Source organism: Rana temporaria, chromosome 12 (genome assembly GCF_905171775.1).
Source record: "Rana temporaria chromosome 12, aRanTem1.1, whole genome shotgun sequence".
Classification (NCBI taxonomy): domain Eukaryota; kingdom Metazoa; phylum Chordata; class Amphibia; order Anura; family Ranidae; genus Rana; species Rana temporaria.
Window position 1 is genome coordinate 92,035,166 of NC_053500.1, and position 24,723 is coordinate 92,059,888.

Here is a 24,723-nt window from a genome sequence, read left to right on the forward strand (position 1 = left end):
GGATAGGCTCCCAAAAAGTCCCAAACATGTGGTATCCCCGTACTCAGGAGAAGCAGCAGAACGTATTTTGGGGTGCAATTCCACATATAACCATGGCATGTGTGAGCAATATATCATTTAGTGACAAAGTTTTGTAATTTTTTGTCTACTTTCCAAAATGGAGTCATTTGGGGGGGGGGGGGGGGTTTGTACTGCCCTGCCATTTTAGCACCTCAAGAAATGAGATGGGCAGTCATAAAATAAAAGCTGTGTAAATTCCAGAAAATGTACCCTAGTTTGTAGACGCTATAACTTTTGCGAAAAACCAATAAATATACGCCTATTGCAATTTTTTTTTACTAAAGACATGTGGCTGAATACATTTTGGCCTAAATGTTTGACTAAAATTTAGTTTATTCGATATTTTTTACTTTTTGTTATAAGAAATTTTTTTTTTTTAATTTACGGTCTTTTTCTGTTTATATCGCAAAAAATAAAAATCACAGAGGCAATCAAATACCATCAAAATAAAGCTCTATTTGTGGGAAGAAAAGAACGCAAATTTAGTTTCGGTACAACAGTGCATGACCGTGCAATTACCAGTTAAAGCAGCGCAGTGCCAAATTGTAAAAACACCTTTGGTCCGTTAGCTGCATATTGGTCCGGGGCTTAAGTGGTTAAGGCGAGTGCCTGGGCCACTCCACGCTGTAAAAACAGCAGAATCCTAGAAACCACATATGCACGGGGATGCCACTTCATCTCCTCACACATAGAGATGCAAGGCTTCCACGTACGATGGCAAATCTTCCGGGAAGTAGACTTCCGCGCCCACAGCATGGTAGAGATCACCGAGTCCGACAGACCCCGGTCCCTCAGCACCTGGCTTTCAATAGCCATGCCTTTAAAGCCAACGACTGTAAAGCAGGATGAAAAATGGGACCCTGCGACAGAAGGTCCTCTCGAAGTGGCAGGAGCCAAGGAACATCTGCCACCAGACGCACCAGATCGGTGTACCACGGACGGCAAGGCCAATCTGGAGCAATTAGGATCGTCGGAATCCCTTCGGCTTCCACTCTGTGGAGCAGACGAGGAAGAAGCTTCAGAGGAGGAAAGGCATAGATTAGCCGATATTGACCCCACGGCGCCACCAACGCATCGGACGTGTCCGCCCACGGGTCTTTTGACCTGGCTACAAACCGCAACACTTTTCGATTGAGCCATGACGCCAGAAGATCCACGTTTGGCGTGCCCCATTTTAGAAACAGACTCTGAAACACGTCTAGGTGCAGCGACCACTCTCCTTGGTCTAGCGTTTGGCGACTTAGGTAGTCTGCCTGACAGTTCTGTACGCCCGGAATGTACACGGCCGATAGAGCCGGTACGTTCTGTTCGGCCCACCTGAGGCGGATGCAGCCGAGCTTCTTGTGCCCCCCTGATGATTGACATATGCCACCGTTGTGGCGTTGTCCAAATGGATCCTGACTGGGCGGCCTTGTAGTCTTAGAGACCACTTGGGCCGACTGAACTCCCCACACTCCTCCCCAGCCGGTGAGGCCGGCGTCCGTCGTGACCACCGTCCAGTGACACAGAAGAAACGACATCCCGGCCTGAAGAACCGGAGACGTCGGCCACCACACTAGTGAAGACCTGACCGGGTGACTCACCCCGGTCTGACAATCCAGAGTTGAAGGGCACTTGTCCCAACACAACAGAATTTCTCTCTGCAACACCCGAGTGTGAAATTGCGCATACGGCACCGCCTCGAAGGAGGCCACCATGAGACCCAGGACTCGCATACAAAAGCGAAGCGACGACCATTTCTGGGTAGCCAAACGCTGCACCGCAGCCCGCAGCTTGTGTAGTTTTGTCATTGGAAGAAAAACTCTTGCCTCTAAGGAATTCAGGACCAGCCCCAGGTATTCTAGGCGTTGAGACGGTACCAACACCGACTTCTAAACATTTAGCAACCAACCGAATTCCCGGAGGGTCTGGAAGGTGATAGACAGATCTTCCTCTAATTCTGAGCCTGAAGAGTCTCTCAGAAGAAGGTCGTCCAGGTAGCCTACAATAGCGATTCCACGCTGCCTCAGCAGGGCCAGAATTGGGGCGAGCACCTTATGAAAACCCTTGGTGCCGAGGCCAGGTGAAAAGGGAGGGCCACAAATTGAAAGTGGTCTTCCCTGACCGCAAAAAACTCTGATGCTTGGAGTATATGGGGATATGCAAGTATCCTGGCCTCCTTGATATCCAAGGAGGCCAGGAAATCCCCTGGCTAGAGAGCCGTGACAACAGAGCGAACCGACTCCATCCTGAACCTTTGCACTCTGACAAAGCAATTGAGGACCTTGAGATCCAGGATTGGACGGACCCCTTCCTTCTTGGGGACCACAAACAGATTGGAGTAAAACCCCTGAACCCGTTTCTGTAAAGAAACCGGCACGATCACCCCCCTCACCAGCAGATCCTGAACAGCCCCAAACCGGGCCTGCCGACGACCCGGAGGAAGTTGGAGGTTGGAGGGAAAAAATCTGTTCGGTGGGAAAGAGAGAAAGTATCTTGTACCCCGAGGAAACTACTTCGCAAACCCACCGGTCGGAAAGAAGACATCCACCGAGCCGCAAAGTCGGGCCCCCACCAGAGAGATGGGCGGGGGCAGACCTTCATGCGGATGCAGATTTTTCCACAGGCTTGTTGGGCTTGCAGAACCAGGGACGCTTCTGCCCTTCAGTGGGCGTCTTGGCAGCCTAGGAGCGTTTACCTGCAGCACCGGGCGGACGAAAAAACGCTTGTGGGTGGTAAAGGAGGGCCCCTGCCTACGGCGAGGCTACTTACCCATACCGGATTGTGGGAGCAGAGTGCTCTTGCCTCCCGTGGCATCTTTTATAATGTCATCCAGAGAGGTCCCAAAAAGCTTTTCATCCTTAAAGGGCAAGTCCACAAAGGCCTTCTTAGAAGACTTGTACGCGGACCAACATTTCAGCCAGATCAGGCGGCACAACACCACCGCATAAACCGAGGCTCTGGAGAGCAAGGGAAGCGTATCCAGGGCTGACTTGCAGACAAATTTTAGGCCCTGCACCAACTGGTCAGCCAGCGCCACACAGTCCAGAGGAGCCTGACGCTCCTCCAACCCCTGAAGCAACAATTTTGCCCATTAAGTGTCTGAGACACTAGAGCCCCGGGCCAAGACCGGTCTCACCGCCGACCCCACCACCGTGAACATGGAGCGGGCCACAGCCTCAGCCCTCCTATCTGCGGGGTCCTTGAAAGCAGGAGCCCCTTCCACAGGCAACGTGGTTGCCTTGTTCAGTCTGGACACAGGGGGGGGTCCACTGACGGGGGAGAAGTCAATTTTTTCAGGAAAATCTCCTCAAAAGTATAACGGACCGCCAAACATTTTGAGGCAGAAAAAAACTTTTGTGGCCGATCCTATTCCTTGTACAAAAGCTTGTCCAGATAAGGAACACAAGGAAACACTTTAGCAGTGCAGGCCGGCTTACGGAACCCAAAAGAGACCGACATCTCTGATGTCTCCGCTGAACCCTCGATTTTTGGAGGCCCCTACCAGCGCCCTATCATGCGCCGACCCTGATGCAGAGTCATCCTCATTGTCCGTGTGGACTGGGCCTGCATCCTCTGACACAACAGAAACAGGGGCGGGAGCAGAAGCTGGGCCCGATTCTGCGTAAGAGGCATCCCCTGAAGAAGGCAGGGGTGGGGGCGCTTTTTACCCCCTTTGTGCCCACGCGCCGCTTCCACTCTGGTAACAAATGCCTACAATGCCTGCAGGACCGCCACCATAGCGTCCACAGAAACCTCAGGGGCACTAAGTGACAATTCAGGCATGTCTGTGGGATATGCGTCCGGTTCCGATGCCATGCTGACCCACCCCTTGCAACCCTTAGGGATGTAAGGCAAGACACACAGACCACCCTCCTGGTGGAAAGACAGGGGACTACCCTGAGGACTCACCACCCCGACCAGGTATCGTACAGCTGCTGTCCGTCTCCTAGTGTGCTCTCCCTGTGCCGTCCCTCAGGAAGTGTGCTGGAGCCTTTTGCGCCGTATTCTAGCCACAAGAGGCAAAACACACTACCCAAAAGGGCCACCGACCCGCCGCTCTGTAAGCAGAGCACACAGGCTACAAGAAAATGGCCGCTGACACCAGTTAAAAGCGCCTGGGCACCGCCAAAATGGCGGCCGCGTGTGCAGTAAAAAAAAGCATACACAGATAGCAAACATGGCAGCAAACACCCGGGACCCTCAAGGCAGTCCCCCCCCACACACATGGCACCAAGAGCACCCCCAGAGAATGGAGCCGCCACACAGCCCTAGGATGTAGCCCCCCCAGCTACGCAGAGCATAGGGAAGGCGTGAAGGAAAAGCAGGGCGGACCCTCTATCGACCTCCCCAGGAATGCCCAGCCGTGCCAACCTGCCGGAGCAGGGGGACTGCTACTTACCCGTCCTGCGACGACCGGCAGACGGCATCCCAGACAGAGCCAACGTCCACGCGGTTACGGCATTGGCTGTCGGCCCGACACGGACATAGAGCCCAGTCATATGTGTGTCCTGGAGCATATAGCTCACCGGCCACCCCTGGAGCAACGGGGCATGTCATGGACGGCCCAAAGCGTAGCTAAAAGGCCGGCACGCGCTTGATGGTCGAACTAGGGGGACTACAAGGATCGAGGATCCAGCCTGTCACCCAGTCTGCAGTTGATTGTAGATCTCAGGATCAAAAAATGCAGAAAAAAGCAAAAGAAAAGAAAAAGATAAAAAATTCCCAGGCCACATGGGCCCACAGGGAGCCATGTCATTCTCCTGTGCTAGGCAGAGAAAAACGGAGGCTGCAGATGCACAGAGAAGGGGATGTACCCAGGGGGACCGCCCCCTGGGCGGTACTGTACTGTGCGATGTGTTTTTAACACTTGACATGCTGTTTTTCTGCCTAGTCAATCTCTCAGCAGGAGGATAATACCCTAAGGTCAAGATGCTGAGAAAAAAAAATGATGCTTTTTACATGTAATAGAGAAGTGTCAGAATTGGCCTGGATGGCAAGGGGTTAATTACCATAAGTAATATACAAATAATAATTATAAGCACTGCGAGCTCATCCTCTCAGTCTTCTGCAGAGTTTGTCAGTTTGTATTTAAAGTGGTTGAAAACCCTTACAGACCAATTTAACCTACAGGTAAGCCTAGATTAAGGCTTACCTTTAGGTGCAAGAAATATCTCCTTAACCTACAAGGTTAATGAGATATTTTCCAAAAAACGGGCACCAATGTCTACGGTGCATGCATACTAGCTCATAATGCTATGCATAACCTTTGTCTTGCAGGTTTTTTTCCCCCATTTTTTTTTATGGGTTTACTTCCTCTTTAACCCCTTCACTAAGCCTATTTCTGACATGTGGTGTTTACAAGTTAAAATCCGTATTTTTTGCTAGAAAATTACTTAGAACCCCCAAACATAGGGGCCCGGATTCTTAAAGCACTTACGCCGACGTATCTACTTCATTTAAATGGATCACTCCCACTTCCTTCCTACTTTTCAAAGACAGGCTTACGCCGGACAATTTACGTTACGCCGGCGCAACGTTGGGAGCGAGTGCTTTGTGAATACTATTCTTGACTCTCAATGTTACGTCTGCGTAGCGCATATGAGATGCGCTACGCCCGCACAAATATACGCCGCTCTACGTGAATCCGGGCCTATATATATATATTTTTTTAGCAGAGAATCTAGAGAATAAAATGGCGATTGTTGCAATATTTTATGTCACACGATATTTGTGCAGCAGTGTTTTAAACGCAACTTTTTGGAAAAAATAAAATTTCATGAATTTAAAAAAGATGAAAAAGTAAAGTTAGCCCAATTTTTTTGTATAATGTGAAAGATGATGTTCGCCAAATAAATTGATACCAAACATGTCACACTTTATAATTGCACGCACTCGTGGAATGGCAACAAACTACGGTACCTAAAAATCCATAGGCGACGCTTTAAATTTTTTTTTTACGGTTAGAGTTATAGTAACTACAGTATTTGTAGTTGCCGACTTTAAAAAAATGTTGTGGGGGGGGCTTGACCTCCTCTAAGTATCACATACTTGCGGCTTCACAGCCGGATTCATACTGCACATGCGCACATCATGCTGCACTTTCTTAATGGGCCAGCTACAGAAAAAGCTAAACTCAGCACGAAGGTGTTACACAGATTAGACCTCCCTTATAATACCATGTGCTTCCTTGGGATCTTTTTTTTCTCTCAAACAAAGGTTTTTATTGAGCAAAGGTGAAAAACAACATGCAAAACTCCAGAGCAAAATCACAAAAGAGAACACAAGAAAAAATACACATATAGCATGACATAACACGTCGCCAAATGCGAATAAGTATTACAAAATAAAAGGACGCAACCCCCCACCTAGTGGGCATTTACAAGTTTTCAGGTACCGATCAGCGTCCATTATCCCGTCCCTCCTCCCCACTCTCCGTTAAGTATACTGCACGACCTACCACACACGTTTCCCCCCCTCACAGACCTAGAACAAACGATCACACACAAGATCTATCGGGGCCAGACCCAGAACGTTGAGCCAAGGGGCCCATAACTTTTCATATTTACCGCTGGTCCCTCTTCTCTGATACACCACCCTTTCCAGCCTCAATGTGACCCCCATCTGCTTAATCCACTACTGCACTGTAGGTGGATCAGTGTCCTTCCTGTGCCTTAGGATCACCAAGCTAGCCTGGAACAGGGCTCTACCAATAGCCTGTCTAGGGATATCCTCCACTAGGAGGCCCTCAGTTATCCCCAGTAGACAAATCTTGGGCTCCAAGGGAACCTGAACCTGGAAGGCCCCATTAATAGTGTCCATAACCTCCGTCCAGTACAAGTGGAGCTTCGGACAGCGCCACAGTAGGTGGATAAGATAACCGTGGTCCCTGCTGCACCTAGTGCAGCTGGGGTCTACCCCTAGTCCCAGGCATGCTAGTCTGGCTGGTGTGTAGTGGACCTTTAGGAGAATGTAGAGCTGCGACAGTCTGTGCGCCACGTTCAGGGAGCACGTGGGAACCGCCTGCAATGCTTCCTCCCACTGCTCATCCTCAAACGCGCCCACGTCCCGTTCCCACCGAGCCACCACCTTCAGAGGGGCACCCGGTAGGAAGAGATTTAGCAACATGGCATAGTAGCTGGATATACCTTATAGGTAGACACCTCAAACAGGAAGTTAAAGACTGGTGCCGAGTCTATGGACCATATATCGGCTTCCCTCTGTGCATCAAATGCATGTTTAAGCTGTAGGTAATAAAAGTGCATGGACGCTGGTAGCTGGAAGTCCGCACTAAGCTCTTGGAAGGATCTCAACCGGCCTGCTCTAATTATGTGTGACAACAGGGATACCCCATACTGTTTCCACTTCAGACCATATGGTATTTTAGCTATTTCCCGTGATATAAGTTATCCCAAATGGGTCTGTATTTAGTAAACCCTGTCACCCCTTGTAGCATCCTGACCTTGTTCCAGATGTTCTGCATGAGAGCGTATGTGGGGAACCGTTTGTTAGATTTAGCGTACTGCAGGGCCTCCAACCCCTCCGACGCCTCCCCCCCCAGTCAGCTGCAGATCCCGTTGAGGACCTACAACCCGCGCAATATGCTGCACCTGAGAGGCCAGGTAGTAAAGCCAGGGATTGGGCAGTGCCAATCCACCGGCCTCCTTTGGACGTTGCAGTTGTTCAAGTTTGACCCTAGGAGGTTTCGTGAGCCATATCAGGAAACGAAAAATTTAATTAATGACCCTAAACTTTTTCAGGGGGATGACCATTGGGGAATTGTGGAGTATGTAAGGTAACTGTGGCATGAGAATCATCTTTATCAAGTTCACCCTCCCCACCGGGGACAGCTTTAACTTGCTCCACACCTTGACCCGATTGTGGCAGCGATTGATCAAAGGGGTGAGGTTGAGACTGACGTAGTCTAGTGGGCATGCGGTAACCTGAATGCCAAGATATCGGATAGACTCAGAGACAGGAATGTCCAGTATAGTCATTGTGGACGCTGGGGGCTGACGGTCAAGTAACAGAAGAGAGGACTTGGTCCAGTTAATAGTCAAACCCGAGTATTCCCCAAACCGCCGTACAACGGTCATGGCCTCCGTTAGCGACGCAGAGGTGTCGCCTAGGAGCAACATGGTGTCGTCCGCATACAACATGATCTTCTCATGAAGATTTCCGTAGTGAAATCCCTGAACTAAAGGATTGGCCCGGATCATGGCTGCCAGGGGTTCAATAGCCAGGGCAAAGAGGAGGGGAGACAGGGGGCAGCCCTGCCGTGTACCCCTGTGTAGATTAAAAGTATGTGAAACCCTCCCCCCCTCTCTTATCGCCACCACTGGGAATGAGTATAGGAGCTGGACCCATGTAATGAATCCGTCCCCAAACCCAAACTTCCGCATTACCGCCCAGAGATACTCCCACTTAACGCTGTTAAAACGCCTTATGGGCGTCTAAAGATAATAAGGCCCTGTCCCCCATGTTGTCCGCCCGGGATTGCATGTTAAGAAAGAGTCTCCTCAAGTTTATCGCTGTCGACTTCTGTGGCATAAATCCGAATAGGTCGGAGTGAATTATGGTGGAAATGGCCCCATTCAATCTGACAGTCAGAACCTTGGCAAGGATCTTTACGTCATTTTGTAAAAAGGAAATTGTTCTATAGGATCCTGGGTCAAGAGGGTCTTTGTCAGGTTTCAAAATCAAAACAATGTTCGCCCTGGTCATAGACAGGGGGAGAGTGCCCGCCTCCCCTGCAGCATTAAACACCTTCAAAAGGTGTGGGAGTATCAACTCCCCATATTGTTTTTAAACTTCCATGGGAAGTCCGTCATCTCCGGGGCCTTCGAGTTAAGGAACAAGCTGGTCGCCATCTGCAATTCACCAAGGGTCAAAGGAGCGTCAAGCATCTCCTTATTGGAGGCTGACAGCAGAGAGTCTAGCGAATATGTTCTCTTGGAGTCATACAGGGAAGAGTAGAACCCCACTAGTTCGGACAGGACTTGGTCAGGGGAGTTAGTTACTCCCCCACCAGAAGTGTGCAACGCCCCTATAGAGGGAGACATCTGCTGGGCGTGGGCAATAGTTGCTAACATGCGACCAGTATGTTCACCCTCCTCATAGAATGCAGCCTTTTGGAAAAAAGTTTCCTCTATGCCCCCGAGGCCGTGACCCGGTACAGAGCATCCTGCGCCGAAAGCCACACCTTGCTATTCGCGTCAGATGGGTCTGCAATAAATTTGGCCTCTAGATTCTCCGCCATCCGCTCCACCCCCTCTCTCTGTGCATTCGTCCGTCCCTTGATGGCCTGAATCTCTGTAACAAATAGGCCCCTCAGGACAGCCTTAAAGGCCTCCCAAGTGACAGCCATGTTTTCCGGGGCAGCATGAATGCGCCAATACTCCTTAATGCGGGCCTCTATGTGTTCGTGGGAAGGGAAAAGACTCAGCCAGAAGGCGTTCATCTTCCACAGGGCCTTGGCCACCACGAAAGAGAGATGTATCTCCAGGGACACAATCAGTGGAGAATGATCCGAAACACTTCTCGGAGCATACGCCACATCTGAAACATACCTCATAGCTCAGCTGCATGAGAGCACAAGCATAAGTTTATCCTAGATAAGGATGAATAGCTTTTAGAAAAACATGAGAATTGTTTCTCCCCTGGGTGCCTAGCTCTCCACGGGTCCCTCCACCCCACTTCCTCCACCAGCTTCCTTAGGGCAGTGCGGCATACCTCCCAGCGGATGTTTATCCACGAAAGGGTCCATGTAGCAGTTGAAGTCCCCGAAGGCAAACAAAGGCACCTCCGGGAACCGCATCTGAAACTCCACCAAGGCCCTCAGCACCTGATTATTGTACGGGGGTGGTACGTACACAAAAGCAAGAATACATTTAAAAGCAAACAACTTGCATAAAAGAAAAACATATCTCCCCTCAGCATCGATGTCAGTGTTCAGCTTCTCATAATCCAGCAAGCTATGTACCATCACACTCACCCCACTTGGGTACGAGGTTTGAGTGGAATGATACGCTGTGCCCACCCACCGATACCCCAAACAGGACACAGAGTCAGGGGTTAAATGAGTCTCCTGAAGGGCACAAATAGCTGGCAAACGTTTCCTCATCAGGGATGACACCATAGTCCGCTTCAGCGGATCCTGCAGCCCCCGAACATTCCACGATAACACAGTAACCGATGCCATCAGGGGGGTTGAGGCATATCTCTGGAAGGAGAAAAAACACCACCACCCCACCCACCCAGTTAAAGGTGATGGAATGGTAATCCGGGCTGGTGATAGGGACAGGGCAGTCAGCCAAGTGTTAGAAAAAAAAGGTGATCTCCCACAACAAAAAAAAAAAGGGGGGAAAGTAGGCTCTGGAGTAAACTGATATCAGGGAACAATCCGGGATGCACAGCCGTGCATCAATTGAACATGCAGATATCTCTCGTTGCAGGCCAGTCGCCTGTATGGGGTGTACACCCATCTGCATATAGGCCCTTTGTGAGTTCAAACACTGGGGCGCCAACAGGCAATCCCGGCAAACGTGGGACAACAGGTCCCGTAGAACCTCAAGGTGGCCAACTGATGTGGCGCTGCCTTGGGATCTTATTTTGGTTATCTCTGCCCTGCAGAAGCAACCCTTTGAACTCATCAGGGAACTCTCTTTGAATGATCCTGTAAAGTTGGCCTTCTCAGTGGCTATTACCTCTGCCTGATTTGTCTAGGAACTAGCATTATTCTATTCCTGATCCTTCACAAACGCAAAAAATGGAGTTACACTTACCGGTAACGTCCTTTCCAGTAGTCTTTCAGCACAGCCACAATAGAGAGATAGGCTCCTCCTCTTCCTCTAGGAAACACTGCACAGCCTTTAAGATCTCTACTCCCCCTGCTAGACCTCAGTTTTTTTTTTTTACGAGCACCTCCGGTCCACTGGGGAGACACAAGAACATGTTAGTAATCCATAGTTAAACATCAATATCATACTATGTTCCTGGAATAAAACAATCCTTCCAATTCTGTGGGTGGGTAACCAGGGCTGTCCTGAAAGACTACTGGAAAGGACGTTACCGGTAAGTGAAACTCCATTTTTCCCTATACGTCTTTCAGGACAGCCACAATAGAGAGGATAATCGAGTACTTACCACTAGGGCGGGACTACGGCTTGCAAGACCTTTCTCCCAAAGGCTTGCTCGCCTGCCGACACCAAGTCTACTCTATAATGCTTGACGAAGGTGGTGTAACTGGACCAAGTTGCAGCCCTGCATATTTGATCTGGCGTAGCTCCAGCACTTTCAGCCTGAGAAGCAGCCACCGCTCGAGTAGAGTGTGCCTTTATTCCTGTAGGGACCTACCTACCAGTCAAGGAATATGCCTGCCCAATAACCCATCTAAGCCATCTAGCAACTGTGCGTCGAGACACTTTCTGTCCCTTTCTGGCCCCAGAAAACAAAACAAATAAAGAGTCTGACTTCCTAAAACTCTGAGTCAGCTCCAAGTATTGCAGGATGCATCTCCTGACATCTAAAGTGCTGAACCTGAATTCCCTTTCACCTGAGGGATTGGGGCAAAAAGAAGGTAAAACTACCTCTCGACTTCTATGAAATTTAGAAGACACTTTAGGTAAAAAAGCTGGATCGGTTTTAAAAACAACCCGATCCGGAAAAATAACACAAAAAGGGGATCTAATGAACAGGGCTTCCAACTCGCTGACCCTCCTGGCAGTGGTCACTGCAACCAAAAAGACTGTTTTTAACGTTAAATCTCTTAACAAACATTTGTCTAAGGGTTCAAAAGGCAACCCTGTTAGCACCTGTAAAACTAACGAAAGATCCCACTTGGGGAAGGGGGGTCCCTGAGAAGGCTTCTGTCTGGACAAAGCCCTAAAGAACCTGATTACCCAAGGATTGGAGGCCAGAGGTCTCTCTAGATATACACTAAGGGCTGAGACCTGACTCTTAAGGGTACTAACTGACAAGCCCTTATCTGCTCCACACTGAAGGAATTCTAGAACGGACGTGGGGCTCTGTACTGAAAAGGAAAACTCTAGGCACCACGCGTTAAAGTGAAGCCAAACCTTTCTATAGATAGAACGTGTCTCCTTTTTCCTAGTGTTAAGAAGGGTGGCAGTCAGTTTGTCCGAAAACCCTCTGGATCTCAGTAAGGTCTCTTCAGTAGCCACGCCGCTAGGTTCCACCTGTGTACCTGTGGGCATAGGACTGGTCCCTGCGAGAGGAGATCCTCTCGAAGCGGAAGAAAAAAGGGAGGTTCTACGGTCAGCTGTTTGAGGACCGAGAACCAAGTCCTCTTGGGCCAGTGGGGCGCGACTAGAATAAGCGAAGTGTTCTCCAGTTGAAACTTCCTTAGGACCAGGGGTAGAAGAACTGGCGGTGGGAACGCGTAGCAAATCCCGAAGCGCCAGCTCTGGGACAAAGCATCTATCCCTCTTGCTCCCTCTCCCCTGCTCCGAGAAAAAAAACAATGGGTCTTTGCGTTTTCTCTGGACGCGAAGAGGTCTATCTCCGGAGATCCCCACCTCTCGACTAAGAGATGAAAGACTTCCTGATTGAGGGTCCATTCGCTCTCTCTCAGCTGACTTCGACTGAGGAAATATGCTGTACCATTCTCTATTCCCCTTAGAAAAACTGCTGATAAAGACAGGGTGTTTGTCTCGGCCCAGCGAAAAATCTCTGTTGTTATGGCCGACAGGGCTACGCACCTGGTGCCACCCTGCTTGTTCAAATAGGCCACGGCCGAGGCATTGTCTGACCTCACCTGGACGTGGTCCCCCTGAAGCTTATCCTGGAAGAATATGAGGGCTAGACCGACCGCCCTCAGTTCCTTCCAGTTGGAGGAATTCTTCAGCTCTGCACCCTTCCAGACGCCTTGCGCCGGAAGTGAGCCCCCCAACCTTTGCCGCTTGCGTCTGTGGTAACAACCTGCGGAAACGGAATATGCCACAGTCGACCTTGCGACAAATTAGAGATCTTCCTCCACCACCAGAGAGATCTCTTTACCTGGATTGGGACCTGTACTAGGATGTCTTGGCGTTCTATGCTGTGATCCCAGATTTTTAGCAGGAAGGCCTGCAGGGCCCGAAAGTGAAAGCCTGCCCACTGGACAGCCGGGAGGGTGGAGGTTAACAACCCCAGCGTTGACATCAGGGATCTGATTGATACCTGATGACTGCCCTGGAGGGCAGCTACCGCCCTGTCCAGCTTCAGAGCCTTCTCCAAGGGGAGAAAGACCCTTAGAAGGGTGAAGTCCAAAAGGTACCCTAAATAAGGAATGCGTTAAGAGGGTATCAGGCTGGATTTTTCCAGGTTTAACAGCCACCCTAGATCCGTAAGGGTCTTCTTGGTTAATTCCAGGTCTCTGGATAGCTGTTCCGGAGACGCCGCAAAAAGAAGCAGGTCGTCCAAGTATGCTATTATGCCTACCCCCTGAAGACGCAGAAAAGCTATAGGTTCTGCCAGGACCTTTGTGAACACGCGGGGCGAGGAGGATAGACCGAATGGCAAGGCCTGGAACTGAAGGTGCACCACTGTTGTTCCTAAGTCTATCGCTAGACGTAGAAACCCCTGAGACCCCTCTGCGATGGGTACGTGCAGGTACGCGTCTCTGAGGTCCAGGGAGACCATAAAGCAATTCTGAGGAAGGAGGGCCCTTACCGTAAAAATTTACTCCATGCGGAATCTCTTGTACGTAACTGACCTGTTCAGTGGCTTTAAGTTCAGGATTAACCTGTACTTCCCTGAAGGTTTCCTTACCACGAATATATGAGAGTAAAACCCTTTCCCTTCCTCCACCTTTGGGACTCTGAGAACAACGTTTTGGTCCTCCAGATCTATTAAAGCTCCCACTAGTGCTTCTGACTTTTCTTTGTCTCTGGGAAGTTGTATAACCAGGTATCTCTGGGGGGGGGGATGAAAATTCCAGGGAGTCCCCTCTCCCTACGATCGCCAAGACATACCTGTTGGGGGAAATAGACTCCCACTGTGGGAGGAAGGCCCCCAACCTTCCCCCCACACTGACCTGGGAGTCATTGTTTCTTAGGGAGCTGGTCAGGAGGGCGAAAAATCACTCCCCTTCCCCTGGGTGTCCAGACCTTTTTCTGAGTTTCTGGTTTTGTGACCCCTGTATGCCTTTGGGGACAAAACCCCCTCCCTTTAACTGGGGTTTTACGTTTGAGGGGAAAAGATTTTTTCTTGTCAGCCGTACGGTCTAAGACTGACTCCAGACCTGGGCCAAACAGGAGATCCCCTGTAAGCGGAATCCCACACAGCTTGGACTTGGAAGCAATGTCCCCCGGCCAAGTCTTGAGCCAGAGAGCTCTTCCGGCAGAGTTAGTCAGAGCCGCTGACATGCGGACTGATTCTGTCGAAGCATCCGCAATATAGGCTACTCCTCTCAATATTGTAGGGAAGGAAGATAATATAGTGTCCTTATCCGTCCCAGCCTCAATATGTTCTTGAATTTTGGAGAGCCAATGCTCCAAATTACGGGCCACTACCGTAACTGCCAACTCTGGCTTTAGGTTCCCAATTACGGATTCCCATGTTTTTTTTCAAGAGAGAGTCCATTCTCTTGTCCATGGCATCTGTCAGATTCCCCATATCTTCGAACGCCAAGTCGGTTTTCCTGGAAACCTGGGAAAAGGCCGCATCTAATTTAGGCATTTTATTTCAAATGGAAGTGGGGTCTTCTGAAAAGGGAAACCTCCTTTTAAGGGACTGAAAAAAAAAGGGCTTCCTTTCAGGGTCTTGCCACTCCTTAACAGTATCGATCAGAAGTTTGTGAACAGGGAAGACCCTTCCCTTGTGTTCCCCCAGACCCCTATACATCTGGTCGTGGAGGCTAAGAGGTTTACTGTCTGTGTGAATGCCTAGGGTCGTGTAAATAGCCCCTATTAATTCCTCAACCTCCTCGAGAGACAATTTATACCTAGAAGACTTCCTGGACTCCCCGTCCTGGTCTTCTTTATCTGACTCTGCCTGAGAGTCGGAGGCAACATTCTCTAACAGGGAGTGTTGCACCTGAGAAGGGCCTGCAAGATCAACTGCCACTGCTGAGGGGTCAGGAGAAGCAGGAGCAAAACCCTGTTCATCAGGATGGGTTGTAACCTGTGTGGGGACCGAAGGGGGCTGCATTTTTTCAAACAGAGATTTGAAGGAAGAAAACTTGGAGGCCAGCTCTTTAACAGAGGCTGCTAAACTAACTTCCTGCATCCCTTTCCTTGACTAGAGAAAGTATGCAGTCCCTACACAGCACTTTGGACCAAGACTCAGGAAGAGAGTCCCTACAGGAGGCACATTTCTTTCTTGAACTATGTGTCTTTCCTGTTTTCTCTAGGCTTTTCTGAAAAGACAATAGAAAAAAAGGGGCCCCCACACATTAAACACAATGAAAAAAACAAAATTCACATACAAAAAATGTTTAAAGGGAAAAAACAGAGGTTACAACCATGGGGAAGCACTAGACAGACACTCCTGCTAGGTTCCCCCTGTCCTCTCCCCCTCCCCCCAACCACCAAGGGGAATCAGAGGGGAAAAAAGACAAAGCCTAAGGTTTGGGGATCCCTCCCCAGGAAACCCTTACCTTAGGCTGGCTGGAGGAAGCGTCCTTGGTCGTGCTCTGTTTCTGAGAAGTCGCCGACATTCTGAGGTGGTTGTGCCGTGTCTAACTCGCCCCAGCGAGCATCAGACTCCTCCAGGAAGACGCGTGGGTCCCTATCAGCCTTGCGACCCGGAACCGGAAGTCGCGGGTCAAAGGGGAGCCTTTCCGAGGCGCTGCCGGAAATGACGTCACCCGCCACTCGGCCCTGTGAAATTCGAGAGAAAAAAACAATGCGGCCTGTGAACAGGGCGCCCGGAGCTGCATCCCCACGCCGCGGTCCTGTGGACACGATAGGGACCCCCCACAAGCCGGCTGCCGCGCTCGACACGGATTGGGGTGGCGTTTGGCGGTGAGTACCTCGCCTGAACTTTCCTTTAGGAAGCCCCTGCTCCCTTAAACTCTATGAAGCCACAGTCCCCTGAGTGCACAGCCCTGGTTCCTCTGCAGTGTCTCCCCACCGGAGGAAACACTAAGAACTGAGGTCTAGCAGGGGAGGAGAGATCTTAAAGGCTGTGCAGTGTTTCCTAGAGGAAGAGGAGGAGCCTATCTCTCTATTGTGGCTGTCCTGAAAGAGGTATAGGGAAATAGTCTTGTGCCCAAAACCTTTATGGCTAAGGGGGTATCTAAAATCGACACCAATGAAGACCTTGTCCTGCTCCTAATCACCTCTATGAGATTGCCCTTTCTTGTCTGGTCTTGCTTGTTGGCGCAGTTCTGTTTGCCTTGTTGCTTCAAACCCTTCCTATAATATGCTTGAGAATCTCCAAGGGTTTATGAATATCCAGCTTGCATCCTGTTCTGTATGATTAAGACAATAGGAATTTTGACTTCCCTGTAATTTTGTTAGAGTACAGCACAGGACACAGGCCAAATTTCTCTCTGTTCCTGTGTTATTCTGCACTGCTTGTTAAAAAAAAGTTGAACTTTCAGTGGGGTAGGATTATGTCCAGCAAAGCTTCCCTAGAGTCCAAACATCTGAGTGTACAAGTCAATAACCCAGGGTTCATAAATATCCAGCCTTTGTCCTGTACTGTACTCCAAAGTATTGAATTTACAGGTAAGTCAAATTTCCCTTTTGTATTCCCCTAGACTTGTATTGGGAGAGAAACAGTTCTGACCTAAACAAAAGCCAGAAGAATTGGCCCTTAGAACAGGTCAGCACACCAATATTTGGACATGAATGTGATTGGAAATGGGTGTGGATATAAATTTCCCTTGCTATATATTGGATAGCAAAATGTTTCCACTTTGTAATTTCATTGGAATCGCTATGATTCGATAAACAATATTTTGGAACTGGACCAAATTATTATAAATTAAATGTAATTTCTTGCAGGCTGTGAACTTACCATAGGACAAAATGCAGCCAGCTCTTCTTCACTATCGCTTTCATCACTGGGAGGAAGAGCACGACCATGCACTAATCACAGGGAGAACAAAGTTACTAATGCTTGATCAAAAATGTATCTTATTACATAGAGCAGATTACTCCCAACTCCCAGTACAATATAAAGTACCTAGTACATATAGATAATAAGCTAACAATACACAAATGTAGGGACAAAGATTCAAAACTGTATACTAGCATGCTACAAGCAGAAACTGGAAGTGACACTTTAATTGAAAGAATATATATATATATATATATATATATATATATATATATATATATATATATATATATACACACACACAGGAACAAAAACTGCCATCTTGGGAAAATCGCTAAATTAAACACAGTAAAATACATAGATGTCTGGAAGATGACTTTACTACTTCCTGGTTCACCTCCCTACAAAACTAAATAGAGCTTATGATGCAGCCACATCTAGCATGTTTACAGATGGTGTAAAAGGTGTGATTTTTGCGCCAACACTACGGGTTGGATGAACCCACACGTGTAGATTAAACAAATACACAATAGTGTCTATGTTAATTTTTTTGAGCTGCTCCCCTGTTGTGATGGAGTGGATACCTCCTATCTAAGTGATAAGTGAATGATAGGGGGCGCTAAGTGGTAAATAAAAGTAATAGAAACTAATACCTATCTTTAAATTGGATATGTATATTAATATATGTGATATAACTGATATGTCACAATTAACAAATGTGCCAGACAATAAGTGAATGACTAGCTGCCAGTGCAAAAATCTAAAGGTGAATAAATTAATCAACCATAATGATTTTCCGCCACTGGATAGATCTTGATGTGCTTATAGATGTCTCCCCATACAAATGGTGCCTGTAGTAAGTCCTTGACCATACTATTCATACGATCGACACCCAAAAGTGCTCAAAAGATGGTAATGAGCTTACCAGAACCTGTGGACCTCTTTAGTGAAAAAGATGGTCGGAATCACTTATGCAGGATAATGCCTGCATACATAAACTGCGCCAGAAGTAAATAGTGTAGACCTTTTTCCTCCAATTAGATTAAGGATGGTATATGAAACAGAAAGAGATCTTCCATGGTGCAACCAGATTTATTTAAAATATGGAATAAAAACATAGGCCAAGTGGCCGCTTACATTAAAAAGTTCCCATCCCGGCACTGGGGCTGCAGGCTTGTCAGTATAAAGCACGGTATCATACACCTCAGTGTCGGCGTGTTCACGTGCGTTCCACCGTTAGCTGCTCGCTCTCTCCAGAACCCGGATGGATAGTTTAGCATAGAGCACGTGACCAGGCTACACTGCCGATGTACGTTTCGTGAGATTACATCTTTAGGGGGGCGTGCCTGGTCACAATAAGTCATGTGTTTTATGTCTGTACAGAGGCAGGATTGGTTTGATGGACAGGTGTATGGGCCAATTGGAAAGCAGCCCCAGTGGCGGGTTGGTCAGTACATGGTGGGGATAATTAAAATCATTGCAATACATACATCGCCAAATATTGCAAACTAATAGAACCTAGATTCACTACCTCACCCTCTAATGGGAGCTACCACGCTTGCTATACTAAGACTAGATGGTAAAGCTAATTGGCTAGCAGGGGGAATAATGATGCGTGTTTAAAACCATAAGTGAAAGAGTCCACCAGATGGCACTCTACTCTTGGGTTACTAGTACCCATAGATGTAGGTGGTCGAGCTGATCCCATGATTAACCCCTCAAGGATACATCTAGAAATAAAAAGGATAATGATGCCTGGGCCTATCATTAAATCTTGCATGCACACGTTGATTGTGTGTGCAGAGGCAAGGTAAATAGTAGTAATGTGAAAATAAAAAAACAATTGATGAGACAATTGGATCACGCAATAATATTATATATTGGTACCTCTCTAATTGGAGGATGGCCAACAATTTGGTAATCCCTCTACCTAGTAGACTTTGGGTGATATATTGAAGATGATGGCTAAGACTGAAGTGCAGAGATCAATGGTGAAATATAGGAGATTAGAAAACAGTGGTTTTACTATCATAGGGTTGGTGATATACCACTGTTTCATCTCTCATAGTTGAACCTTCGGGAATAAATCAATTAAATCCCATCAATCATTGGACAGATAACAATTGAGGTCCAATTCTATGTTCAAACCATGTGGCTGCATACTTTTCAATTTATACAGCCACATGGTCTCGTTTTGGGAGATAGCTCTTCTCATATGAGTCCCTCTCCAATGGTTGGAGATTTTATCTATTCCATAGAACTTACATAGACTTGAAATGATGGGGTGAGTATTACCGCGCTTACCACGAGAGTGGGGGAAGGGGGAGAGAGAGGGGGTACAGCTGCTGCACTGGATGGTGTATCAAACCAAAAACAAATGAAGAATAAAGGGGTAGTGCTGCGCTATGAATGGGGAATGGGGTAACGTGCAAAGGAAGTGTGGCAAATCCTTATATATGGAAAAAAATATATACTCTGACTGGTGATCATAAGTAACAATAATTAAGAATGGTAGTGGTAAATTCTAACATGTAAATAACATCAAAATAAATGTGCTACAATGCAGCCAAGGCTAGCTGCCAAAATGTGAAGTATTACAAAGTGACAGTGCAAGTGTCATATAAAGTAGTAAAAAATGTACTGATACACAATAGGGTGAACAACGTGCCAAGTACAACACACAACAGTGATTGTAATAAACTAGATTAAATGTCCATGCAGCAGATAACTGTAAACGTAACAACAGGCAAAGTCCAAAGTAAAAGTGCTGGTGTAGATGCCAAAGTGACGTGAAGAAAGGTTGATTTCAGATGTTTTCTTCAGAAAAAGTGAGGATGTCCCCTTACCTTACTGCTGTAAGGCAACAGCATAAAGACCCAGGTACACCTTTCTGGTTATGTCCACATACGTTATCATCCAAATGGGCTGTAATGGGAAGGGTAGATCCCTCTCCATAGTCACATCCAAACAGGGACAGTGACTCGCATCCAGGGAGATAAAAAGTGCCAATAGTGTAGTATCGTTTAAAAAAAGGAGTTTATTCAAACAAAATAAAACACTGGGTACTCACATGGTTGTGATAAAAAACAGGCATATAAAAACAGGGCGTTTGCATGGTTTACAAACCATAGTGTGTCTAGACCCTTTAAAAAGGTACCATCAGAGTGATCCAAGTCTATGTAAGTTCTAGGGAATAGATAAAAACTCCAACCATTGGAGAGGGACTCATATGAGAAGAGCCATCTCCCAAAACGAGACCATGTGGCTGTATAAATTGAAAAGTATGCAGCCACATGGTTTGAACATAGAATTGGACCTCAATTGTTATCTGTCCAATGATTGATGGGATTTAATCGATTTATTCCTGAAGGTTCAACTATGAGAGATGAAACAGTGGTATATCCCCAACCCTATGATAGTAAAACCAATAGTGAACTATAGGAGATTAGAAAACAGTGATCTCTGCACTTCAGTCTTAGCCATCATCTTCAATACATCACCCAAAGTCTACTAGGTAGAGGGATTACCAAATTGTTGGCTATCCTCCAATTAGAGAGGTACCAATATACAATATTAGTGCGTGATCCAATTGTCTCATCAATTGGTTTTGTATTTCCACATTACTACTATTTACCTTGCCTCTGCACACACAATCAACGTGTGCATGCAAGATTTAATGATTCTAAAGCGCTGTAAAGCCACCCAGGGCCGGCCAATTGCCCACTTTTAAATCCTTAATAATAGAACTTCAGATACTTGTATATCTTGGTCCATAAGAGACGTATGAGCTACAGAAAGTGTAAGTAGTGATAAACAATTCAAGAAAGTATTAATATCCTGATCCGATTATGGGCCAAATATAAAGTAGTAAGACAGTGATAAAAATCATCTAAGGCCCATGCGGTCACGCACGTTGAACGAGATGGATGGAGACAGCCTATGGGGACCACGGTATCGCGGGGAAAGAGACGTGTGGTAACTCCTACACTTAGACCCTCGTGGTCCCCCTCAGTGGGCATAAGTCCATCGGGAACTAGTTAATGTCAGGAACCACCTGTAACACCATGTATTCATTGTCCATATTTTTCCCCACTGTTGATGCTGTGGATTATGTTGTGATGACTGTATGTGTGATGGTCCGGTCGGGCCAGCTTCTCTGTTTACAAATAAAAAATTTGAAAAAAATAAATAAAAATCATCTAAGACCCGCACTGGATTACTGGTAAAAACATTATGGGCGAGTATGTAAGGTGATGGGAGTGAATTTAGGAGTGTAAGTGCATAACTTGTTGGCCAGCATCGTATTCGGCTTATTTGCCTTGGCATACCATTTCTGGCAAGACCAGCACAGAATGTGTTCTGCTCCATCTTTGAGACAGCTCCGTACAAACCTGATCCAAAAGCTTGCGATTAGCAGGAGTAGGGGACTATTTGAATGTTGTGGAAAGCGACTCTAGACGGGCCTTTAAATTACGTTGTTAGTTAACGCTCCTGTTTATGTTTTGCTGCAAGCTGAATAATAGGATTTTTTTCTACAGCTTACCTGTAAAAATCCTTTTTGTGAAGTACATCACGGGACAGAGCAGCCATAATAACTAACTGGGTTATACGCTGCCTATAGGTAAATGGACAATGGTAAATTAATCAAACAAGAAGTCCTCCCCTATATAACCCCTCCTACAAAGGATGCACCTTAGTTTTGTAGCAAGCAGTAGACTTCCCAGATAAGAGGGGAGGGATCTCTGTCCCGTGATGTACTCCAAGAAAAGGATTTTACAGGTAAGCTGTAGAAAAAGCCATCGATGCTTGATGATGAACTGCCCACGAAGCACTCAATCTTCCGGTAGAGTGTGCACTTACTGGAAAAGACATAGCGTCTGAACTACCTCTAGAGTAGGTAGCGATCTTTCTCCTGCCGACTGTGGATTAGAAGAAAAATATAGAAAACAACACACTGTCCTGATTCAAGCAAAAACTAGAACCCACTCTAGGCAATAGAGATGTATTAGGAAGCAACATTACCTTACGATGTGCGACCAAGAATAGCTCCTTGAATGAAAGAGCCGCCAGCCCTGACACTCCACTTAGTGAAGTGATGGCAACCAAAGAAGCAATCTTTCGAGATAAAAGGACCAACAGTCTCCTAATTGGTTCAAAAGAATGGCCTCTGCAAAGACAGCCAAGAGTGAATCCCAGTTCCAAGGACAAAAGCGTGGCCTGACATGTGGCACCATCTATGCTACACGCTGTATGAATTATGAATCCAGGAGTGAGAAACAATGGCCTCTGGAAAAAATGGATAGGGATTAACTTGAACCCTTAAATGGTACTTAAGGCCAATCTCCTTTCCCCTAGTGATTGGAGACAGATAAGAACATTTCCCACTCATATTCCTGTGGGGGTGCCCCTTCCTGGCTACCCCAAAGAAAAATATATTTCCAAGTCCAAGTTGTTACGAGGTTCCCTGAAACCATCTTTCAGGGCTCCAGTGTGGAGATACAGGACTTAAGACCATTAGGTCCCGCTGGACTGGGAGTGTTCAAGGAGCAACCCCTGCAAGGCTCGCTATGTCAGCGTACCAACCCTCCTAGGGTAATTTGGCTAACACTCTTATCAGTTTTACCACCTCACGCATTCTTTGCCAAAGACGTGGGAGAAGTTGAAACAGAGGGAAAGCATTAAATAAGGGAAAACTGGTCCCTAAGGTGTTACCAGTGCATCTGCCTCTATTGCTGGTGGGACTTTCGTCCCAGACACAACCTGTTCCCACTTGTTGTGGAACTTGTAATCTAGTAGATCCACCTGCAGAGTTCCCCCTGCCATTGTTCTATACCGGACGTATGTACTAGTGATAGAGACAGCACTTATTGTACTGTCTCAGACAGAATGTGGTTCACTTCCCTGAGCCGCATGACTCCTGATGGTTGATATATAAATGCCTGTTGAGGCATTACTGGATTACACCTACAACTGGTTTGTCCCAATATCCAGAGCAAGGCGTACTGGCCAACAATCCAAGATATCGATTGGCAGTACTTTCTCATGTGGTGACCAAGTCCACTAAACTATAGCCACCTTCAAATCAGCTGGAGAAGCTGGTATCAGTGGGTTATCCTGCCCATCTCTTCTCCAAATCTCAAACCATCAACCAGCAATCTTAGCTCTGTAATACCCCAGCAACAGAGACCTCTGGCAATCTGGAACTTCATGTTCCCGCCAGAGAGAATGATCCTCTACCAAAGACATCTGAAACGTACCTTGACCTAGATACAACTTCCTCCTGCAGAAAGTATCAAAGGAAAATCTGGAACAGACTGCTTCCCGAACAAAGATTATTGAGGTAAACGGAGATTGGCACATCTGCATTTTCAGCAAATACAGTACTGGGCTGGGAGCTTTGTGAACCCTCGTAGCTGTAGCAAGCCCGAAGAACAGAGTCACAAAAATAAAAAATAAAGACTTTGCGCTGCAATTTGCAAAAATCCTTGATGAGCCCCGGAAAAAAAGGCACATGAAGACATGTGTCATTGAGGACTATGGACCCCAAAATGTACGTCTCGCAGAGGTCAACACTAAATGGACAGAGTCCATCTGAAACAGGATGTCCAGCGGCTTAAGATCTAAGCTAGACCTTAAATCCCCATTTGGTTTTGGGACCGCTACCGGCTGAAATTTTTTTTGTTCTACTCCAATAGCTAGATTCAGTAAGAGTTAGGTCGGCGTATCAGTAGATACGCCGACCTAACTCAGAATCTGCGCCGACCTATGTTTAAGTGTATTCTCAAACAGAGATACGCTTAAACATATCTAAGATACGACGGCTTGCGCCGTCCTATCTTAGGTTGCAATATTTATGCTGGCCGCTAGGTGGCGCTTCCATTGCGGTCGGTGTAGAATATGTAAATCAGTAGATACGCCTATTCATGAACGTACGCCCGGCCGCCGCAGTACATTTACACAGTTTCCGTAACGCATTATCAGGCCTAAAGTTATTCCATCTAATAGATGGAATAGTAATGTTAAAGTATGGCCGCCGTTCCTGCTTCGAAATTCGAAAATTTTACGTCGTTTGCGCAAGTCGTCCGTGAATAGGGATTTACGTCATTTACGTCCACGTCGAAATCAATAGGCCCGTGCGGCGGACTTAGCCGCAATGCACACTGGGAAGTGTAGGCGCCCGGCGCATGCGCAGTTAAAAAAAAACATCAATCACGTCGGGTCAAGCCTCATTATCATAAAACACGCCCCCTCCGACAAATTTGAATTAGGCGCCCTTACGCCCGCCCGCTTTAGGCTACGCCGCTGTAACTTAGCAGGCAAGTACTTTGAGAATCAAGTACTTGCCTCGCTAACTTACGGCGGCGTAGCCTAAACACGCTAGGCTACGCCGCCGCAAAGTTGCGGCCATCTCTTTGAATCTAGCCACAAGAGTCAAATGCAAGGCAAAACACTGATGACTCTGTAAAAGACCCTGAAGGCCAAACGAGGCGTACCTACCTACCAAGCCCTTGTTTGCCAAGGATGGAGCAACCACCTCAAAGACTGCCCCAAGATCTTCTGGCCTGAGATATCCTCCAAGCACACCAGCCTCAGATGCCTCCCTCACACAGGTGGGGGGAAGCTTACAGCATCTGGTATTCCTGGGCAGTCTCACATCCCTATCCTAACCAGGCTTGA

At 47.4% G+C, this 24,723-nt stretch overlaps 1 protein-coding gene across 3 annotated transcripts in view; it reads right to left on the reverse strand.

Annotated features, from left to right (window-relative positions):
• RETREG3 (reticulophagy regulator family member 3) overlaps positions 1–24,723 on the reverse strand; it is a 493,168-nt gene that overhangs the window by 81,331 nt on the left and 387,114 nt on the right. For all 3 annotated transcript variants that reach the window (XM_040331843.1, XM_040331841.1, XM_040331842.1), the window contains one exon: positions 17,005–17,075. In XM_040331843.1, coding sequence (XP_040187777.1) covers positions 17,005–17,075 — 71 coding nt within the window. The remainder of the gene's footprint in view (positions 1–17,004; positions 17,076–24,723) is intronic.